The sequence below is a fragment of the Pygoscelis adeliae genome, unplaced genomic scaffold (assembly GCF_000699105.1).
Source record: "Pygoscelis adeliae isolate BGI_AS28 unplaced genomic scaffold, ASM69910v1 Scaffold383, whole genome shotgun sequence".
Classification (NCBI taxonomy): Eukaryota; Metazoa; Chordata; class Aves; order Sphenisciformes; family Spheniscidae; genus Pygoscelis; species Pygoscelis adeliae.
The window spans coordinates 484808-493277 of NW_008824592.1; the positions used below are offsets into that span (position 1 = coordinate 484808).

General features: G+C 38.7%; 1 protein-coding gene across 1 annotated transcript in view; it reads left to right on the plus strand.

Moving 5' to 3' along the window:
* The first annotated feature begins 2947 nt into the window (after window positions 1-2947).
* MSANTD4 (Myb/SANT-like DNA-binding domain containing 4 with coiled-coils) overlaps window positions 2948-8470 on the plus strand; it is a 6233-nt gene continuing 710 nt past the window's right edge. Inside the window, 3 exon segments of the mRNA XM_009322269.1 lie at window positions 2948-3004; window positions 5369-5998; window positions 8219-8470. Of these exon segments, the coding sequence (XP_009320544.1) occupies window positions 5537-5998; window positions 8219-8470 (714 nt within the window). The 5' untranslated portion in view covers window positions 2948-3004; window positions 5369-5536.

The following is an 8470-nucleotide window of genomic DNA, read 5'->3' on the forward strand; positions in this document are numbered from 1 at the left end:
CTGGGCCGCCTCGGACCTGGGGGCTGTGCCTGCCGCCTTCCCTCCAAAATGGGCGCCCTGCGCGGAGGGGGGAGTTTCTCCCGTTCGTGGCCATCGCTGTTTCAGGGGATGGGGAACTCGTGACTGATGAATCAGTGGATTCAACAGCCTGAATGCACAGCTGCTTCCCATCCTCGGTATCTCCTCTCTGCTTCGTTAAACCGTCCTCTTAGGCGGCGGTGTTTCCCTTTAGCGCTTGCCTTTTCAGGTGCCTAAACCGCAAGCTCCTTGCAGGGAGGACAGTCCGTTTGGTGACCTGTGTTCAGCACCACCCAGGGCCTCCTGTACTAAAGCCTCTCTTAGTACAGAGGCATCAGTTGTTCCAAGCCAATGTAGCCATCCGTTACGAATCACATACGAAGTTTTCCAGAAAGCCCTAGGCTTTAATACAATGCAAAGATCCTCAGACGCTCAAATTTTATTAAAAAAAAAAAAAAAGTAGCCGGTCCTCCTGACTTAAAGTTTTTTTTCATCAATCATAAGCTTTGAAAGTTTAAAAAAAAAAAAGGTAAACCATCAAGCCATCATACTTAAAAAGAAGTCTTGATTTTTCTAGAGAATAATTCAGGTTTGATACTAGCAACAATCCTTCAGTCCTGGTAAATGCATGGATTTTTTTTTTGCTTGCTTGCTTGTTTTTGTGGGGGTTTTGTTTGTTTGTTTTTCGGTCCAGCATGTGTTCACACAATAAGGTGTGAGCAAAGGAGACACAAAGACACACAGGCAGAATGTGGATGCCTCTGTCGTTAAGTACATCGAAGTTACTCACTGTATGTGTGTTCTGTGTGCTTACGGAGTGTTCAGTTTAGTTTTGCAATACTTGTTTCGTTTCAACCCTGACAAATAGTTTGTGTTTCTTTAGTCCAGTGATGAGGACCTTCTTGACCGCAGGTTGCTTCTGGCCTGACAGGGCTGCATCAAATTCATAGCTCCATGTTGCCATCTTTCCTGGAAGACCCTTGAAATCTTTATGTTGTTGTATGATCAGAATTGTTTCTTTTTTCTAGCCAGCAGTCTGCATTTCTGTAAAAGTACGCATTTTGCATTTGCAGCTAGCACCATGCCATATGATGGGTGCATGGCTGGTCATGTAATGGGCTGTTTCCATCCTCTGTTATTTCCCAGGGATTTCTCTGTCACTTGACCAGACTGCAGCTATTCCTTGTCAGGTGATTGATGTCTTTGGTCATGTACCAGAAGTACTCTTGGTTGTATAGTTGAGAAGGAATTTTTTTTCTTGCAGGTGTCTTCTCTTACCTTCATAGTAGTGTAAGTGGCTTGGTCTGACCAAAAGATTTTTTTTCACCTCTGCTTTTATCTCCACATACTTTTTCTGAGTGAACTGCCCATCTTCCCAATTGGTGCACTCAGCAAATACTATTTGCTGTGGAATCCTCTGCTAAAGACACTAAAATGTAGAGCAGTTACAGTTCTGATTTTGGAAAAACTGTAATGTCTATCTACAGTTTTTTTCCCAAATGTATGCATTTCACGCTTTAGACTTCACATCAAAGCAAAACTTAAACATGTTCTATGTCATGTTTTTGTAAATCATGCTTTTCAAAATGGTGGTAGGTTTGGGGTTTTTTTCTGTAACTGTCTAGAATGCGTACAAATCCTAGCTTATTACCATTCCTGTCCCTTACATACTTTAAGCATGTAACAGTTCATTTTTCTGCATTAAAAAGTAATATCTGGAGATCATCTAGCAATGTCAGAGAAGAGAATATCCTAAACCTCAGCTCAGTTAGATAATAATGCTTTTTAGTTAATATATCAGAAAGGTAAACAGTCCCCTGGTGAAGTTGATCTAACTCTGGAAGTCAATATACTGTTAAGACAATTCATTAACACTCATTTATATTAATAAGAAGGGAATTGTCTTTAATGAGGCAATATGCTTTCAAAAAGGAAAGAGTTAGAAAAGGTAAGATGTCCTTACCAATTGGAAGTTAATAGTCATGAGTTTTAAAATAGGTAGGCTTTGCTGCTGTTTTACTGGGAAATTCAGGGGCTTGTATCAGACATGTTCTAGCAAAAAAAAAAAAGTCTAAAAGAAAACTTTACATAATAAAGGAATTGGATGCCAGTAGTTTCCAAGTTAGCATTGTAATTCTTAAAGGTTATGTGCTTGGCTTATGGTGTAAAATCCAAAACCAAGATTAGGCACTTCACAAAGAGTGGCTGGGGCGATCAGACAGGTGATGCCTAACACCTGCGCAGGGAGCAGGGAGACTGACCCACAGGGTAACCTGACATTGTGTGTTTTAACTGTCAGCCATCTCTGGAGCTAAGATGAAAGCTTGGCTGTCCATCTTCCACATTCATGTAGAATGATATTTAGAAAATAACGATAAAAATTTTATTTAAAAAGCCTTTTTTTTGTTTTCCTGTTATTGTGCCCACTTTATCCTGCTATGCTAGCACTGAGAAATTTAGGGAGGGCCAGGGTAAATAGAGATACCATATGAATCTCTAAAATCCTGTGGTTCCCTGTTATTGGGGAATGACCAGAACCTTGTTCATCCCAGCTGAGGCTAAGTAAAGGACTTAGCCAGTGTGTATCTTGAAACGAAAACGGCTGTGATTCAGCAAAAGTCTGATGTTTAGGTCCCTTAAGAGACAGTAACGAAGTGTCTACTAGTACTTCCAAGAGTTTGACATATCCAATTGGCAAGTACTTTGGATAGTCTGACCCATTTTTCCATAGTTAGCAAAGTACTTGAATGTTCACTTAAGTACATGCTTAAAATCAAATGTGAAATCGTACTGATTTCAATAAAAATAAGTGTGACGTTATAAACAGAGGTTCAGTGTCTTGGTAGTGACAAGTCAGAAATACTATAATTCTTGTGCAACTTAGGTTGTACATAAGAACTCTATGTAATTCTTTTTACCTTTTGGAAGACCAACTCAAAATGGATACCTCTGAATCTTTCACACACACTCCCCACCCTGAAAACAGGTAAGTGCAAGTGTGTGTGTTTCTAAAGCCAGCATGAAGATATGAGTACTTGGTCATTCCCCAGTAACCAGGAATCACAGCTTAATCTATATGTTTATCAGTCCAGAATAATTGCCTTATTAACAGTGAAGCTTCTAAAAGTGCTCTTAATTTGTTCTGCATGCAGGTAACTTTTCTGAAGAATTTACCTGCTTGGTCACGTTTTAAAAGTTAAGAAAAAAAACTTACACAAGATAAACTTAGAATTTGATACATAGGTCAAGAAATTCAGTTGCCATAATAATAGAAAAGCACTAATGCTGTAATTTGCGTTTGAAAAGCACAGCAAGTACCAAATAAATTGATTTACTGCCAGACAATTAAATATGATGCTGCTTCCTCAAAAGCCCAAGTATCTTTTCATGGTAAACTTACAATAATGAAGGTTAAGGGAGACGCTTAAAGATCGGATAAAAGGTCTCAGAAAAATTTTCTGTAATTCTAGCAGATACAGTGCTGTGTTGTGGTATAAATCTGACTTTTTTAACTGCAGCATTTTCTTTTTTTAGTACTGGTCATGTCAAGTTCAGGGTCTACATTAAAACAGTAGGTTATATTATTTTTTTAAATAATTCCCTTTTCTCAAAACCAGTTAGTATTTTATTTTCAGAAGGGCAGGAAGTTTCATGCATCTTAAAGAGCAACATGCAGCCTCCAGCTTGAGTCTGGGAGTCGGAAGTGCCGGGTAACTGTGTGGGAGCACTGTAAAGTGGTCCATGCTGACATGCTCATGCTTCATGCAGTTCATTTCTTCTTGGAACTCGGGTTTTGCGTATTTGCTAGCTAGTAACCATCGGGAGTAAATGGATTCACAGTGAGGGCAATATTTTAACGAGGAAAAGTAGTTTCCTAAATGCAACGTTTTAAAAAATATTTGATGCCAGCATGCTTACGTGTTGGGTCTGAAAGAATGTTGCTTGATACGGAAAACTTTGCAAGTGAACCACTTACGTACAGTCAATAGCACATAGGAGATGAAGAACAGTGCCTAAACTATTATGTGCGTTATCCCCCAAATGGAGAGGTTTTGTGTAATGTGCTGATGTGGTATGTTTTAACCAAGTTTAGGAGAATAACAGGAGAAAAAAAATAGTAATTTAAGAATCCTGTGTAGCTGGGGGGGGAGTTATTTAAGGATTAAGTCCATTAGTCAGTAGCAATCAAATATATAATCTGCAAGCTGTTTGCTTCAGGTGGACAAAAAGTCTGTACTAGATTAACAGTGAACAAACATAACAGCTTGAAACTGTAAGTACTGTATAGTGAATCGTTGGCCTACTTGGTTTAAAGCCTTTTAAAGCTACCTAAAGTGGTAGGTAACGTGGTGCAAAAGAAAGTTCAAAATAAATCCTAAGTTGGACCATTACCAAGCAATCTGATGAAGAATGTTTTCTTATTCTCAGTCTCTGCTTTCAATTTTTTTTTTTTTTTTTTTGTAATTTGGTAGTATGGTCTGTGATATATTCATAACTGCATTAATTGTCCTCTGTTTCTCCCACTCAAACTTGCCACTTTCTGTAGAGTTGTGCACAATCTGTCAGGTGCATTGTGGGGTTTAGCTTCCTTTTCAGCGTCAGGCACAGGACCAGCTATTGCTGAGGGTAGAGAACTGGACATGCTTTCAACCTGTCATCACATCTGACATGAGATTTCACAGTGTGAGAACGATAGAGGAGGGCTTTACCATGAGCATGTAATGACTTACTCCTAAATCTGTTTCCTGTTAAAGCATCTCTAATGCATGATGTTTGTTTGAACTAGTAATTATTTTCAGCAGAGTTGTCCCAGTTCTTTTTTTTGTGATTAAGATAAGTCAGAAGAGCCCCTACAACTTCAACTTTTCATATTAATCTACTTGGGGGGGGGCGGGAAATGGCGTCTCATTTAAAATGTGTCTCAGAAATTTCAGTCCCCTAAACATGTCATGATTTTGAAGTAATGATATAACAATTTTATCTTCTTTTGGAAATAATTTAGCATTCTGACTGAAATGTATATGTCAGATTTCAGCCTTAAGGCAAATCCCGACTGGCAAAACTCTTAAGAGTTGAAGGAAAATAGCTGTATTTTTGTAATGGAAATACCAATTCAACCTTAATGGTTTGTGACATCGATATATTAATGGATTTATAATTCATATGAGATTAAAGAAGGTATCTATAGCTACTTTATATTCAGAGTTTAACAAAATGGTTTTCTTCTATCAAATGAACAATCAGTTCAAAATATGCATTCCTTAAACGATGACTTAGGAGTCAAGTTCATTAAATGAAAATATACCGTGTATACCTTGGAGATTTATGTTGTTTGCTCTTTTTCTCTTAGGAAGCCTGACAAATAGGAAAATACTACAAAGTGAAGAGAAAATTCACTTCACGAGAACTGAGCTCTACTTTCATTGGCTTTTAAATTTTATTTGTATTAGTAACTGATTAGTGTCAGATCATCACTGTAGTCTACTGTGGTGAAATTATTAGGTTAAAGCTGGAAAAAATGAAACAATTAAAAAGAAAAAGAAAAAGCAATTTTAGCGTTCAGGAAACTCAAACTCTCCTTAAGGAAATCAGAAAAAGGAGGGAAGTACTCTTTTCAAAGCAACTTAATACAACAATTAATGAGATGAAACGGAAAGCTTGGGAGGAAATAGCAGAGTGTGTAAATGCTGTAGGTGAAGGAGAGCAAAGAACAGGGACAGAAGTGAAAAGGCGATACCTTGACTGGAGAGCACTCATGAAGAGAAAACGTCTGAATGCAAACATCAAAGTAGTAGGTGCTGGGTTTCACCTTCCTTCATCCAATTTAGATGACTCTCTCAATGAAGACATGGATGAGAAAATGGGATTTGCAATTGAATCTAGTTTTGAATGGCAGAATATCACTGACTTCAGAGAAGCCGGTGGATCTTTAACAGAAATCAAAGTAGAAGAGGAAGAGGAGGATCCGCAGAATTTTGAAGTGAGTGACTGACATACGTTAGCTATATGTAATATGGCCTTCGTTTCATTTCAGCATAAGGCTTTTTGCTGTTTCTTCATAGCATCTGTTTGTTTTTTCTGAATGTGTGAATTAAAGAAACTGTAGAAACAATTACGTTTCAGAGAGATGGTATTCAAATCTAGCAACATTCAATTGTGTGTAAAGTCTTGGATGTTGATTATTAAATTGATATCCCTCAACTTTGAATATGTATTTGCACATATATTTTCCATTTGTATGTGCCACAGATAAGAATTAGTTCAGTCAGTAGAATGAAAAGACGCTGTTGAAGGAAACTGGTTTTTTTAATACTTAGGCTGTCTGGATGAACAGAGAAGAGAAATGCACCTCTTTAACAAATGAAAGCATATGTTACGTGCAGGTACAGAAAGAAATAGAATACAGAAAGAAATAGAACACTGTTTGCATTTCTTAAAATGAACCCACAGGAGATGAAAATATTACTTGAATAAGTCAGTCAGCCATTCCTCTGTCAGAATTTTAGCGTGAATTTGACAAGCAGCTGTGGATCCTGTAGACAGGTTGTTACTCCTAGTAGTACCATGACTGTCCTGGGGTAGGCAGCCAGCTGGAGTGAAGTTGAATGTTTGGATAGTTTTGTTGTGCCTGTACAAATACATACCTCTTATTTCAAAAAGGGGTACTCAAAAAGTTTTGGTTCGGGGTTTTTTGGGAGGGGAAAGGGGGGGAAGCAAGTCCTGTCTTAGCTCAGTTGAGATGTGTGCTGGGAAGAAAATCGGCATAACCTGTTAAATGGTAGTGAGACTACTGTCTGACAACTGCTGAAGAACAGTGTCTGTCTGCTCTAATGCTAGAGGACTGGTAGTGGCTCTCCTTGTCTTAAGATTTTTTTGAACCTGTGTCTTCCTCAGTTTGCCTTTCTTTTGCAGCATACTTAGTGGGAGACAATTATCCCTTGTGTACTATGAATGTGTAGCACATAAGGGCTATAATTCTGCACAAGTTGTTAACAGTCCGCCAAGAGCAATGGCCCTAACCACCTAGTCATCTGCATCATAAATAGCTTTACAGCAAATGTGATAATAAGAAATTGGTTAAACAAGTCCTGTTTATTGATTCACTTAATACAGTTTGAAGGGTTAGGAGTATGTGAAAAATGTCAATGTCTTTTAGAAATAGAATCCTCAAGTTAGTGAAGGCTGGGTTAGCTTACTGTCATGGTTTAACCTCGGTCGGCAACTCAGCACCACACAGCTGCTAACTCACTCCCCATCCCCCCTGGTGCGATGGCGGAGAGAATCAAAAGAGTAAAAGTGAGAAAACTTCGTGGGTTCAGATAAAAACAGTTTAATATTTGAAATAAAATAATAATAATAAAAAGAATATACAAAGCAAGTGATGCATAACACAGTTGCTCACCACTCACTGACCAATGCCCAGCCAGTCCCCGAGCAGCGGCCCCCCCGGCCAGCTTTCCCCCAGTTTATGTACTGAGCATGACGTCACATGGTATGGAACGTCCCTTTGGCCAGTTTGGGTCAGCTGTCCTGGCTGTGCCCCCTCCCAGCTTCTTGTGCACCTCCAGCCTTCTCAGTCGGTAGAGCATGGGAAGCTGCAAAGTCCTTGACTAGTGTAAGCACTACTTAGCAACAACTGAAACATCGGTGTGTTATCAACTTTGTTCTCATCCTAAATCCAAAACACAGCACTGTACCAGCTACTAGGAAGAAAATTAACTCTCTCCCAGCCAAAACCAGGACACTTACATACCACATAGCCTATGGATCCAGCTGCTCTGATAAAAAAATTAGTCAAAACAAATTCCTAGTGGCTTACATAAATGTCACTCAGCTATATGAAAAGTAAGAACAATATATGCTTTTTTAGATCTAGTTTTCTATCACTGGTTCTGAATGCTCTATAATATCTATCGCACAATATTTTCTCTATGTTCTTGCATGTCTGCTGACAAGCTGATTTTTCCATTTCTGTATTACCAGATACTAACTTGCAGATAAAGCGTGTTTACCTGTGTAATGGTAGAAAACAGTCTTTTGATCTAACATGGTTATTTCACAGCATGTGAGTTAAACAGTTCTGAGTAGCTTTTCAGATGAAAAATCCCAGTATGTTCTTTTCAGTCAAGCTGTGTGTAGCAAATCTATTCTGGCATAAAGACCGGAATGTAATTCTTGTCTATCACATTCCTCTCTGCAGTTCCCTATTGAGGAAGAAGAAGAAATTTTGTCATCAGTTTTGCCAGATTCAAAAAAGGAAAATGACCTACCAGACTTCCCCCACATTGAAGAGTTTGGAAATCTAAGCTCTGCTCAAGCTAGGCTAGCCTATGAAGATTCTCACTTGCTCATAAATCTGGAGAAGCAGAAGGTGGAGCTGGAGAAGCAGCGACTAGACATTGAAGCTGAAAGGTTGCAAGTGGAGAAGGAGCGCCTGCAAATTGAAAAAGAG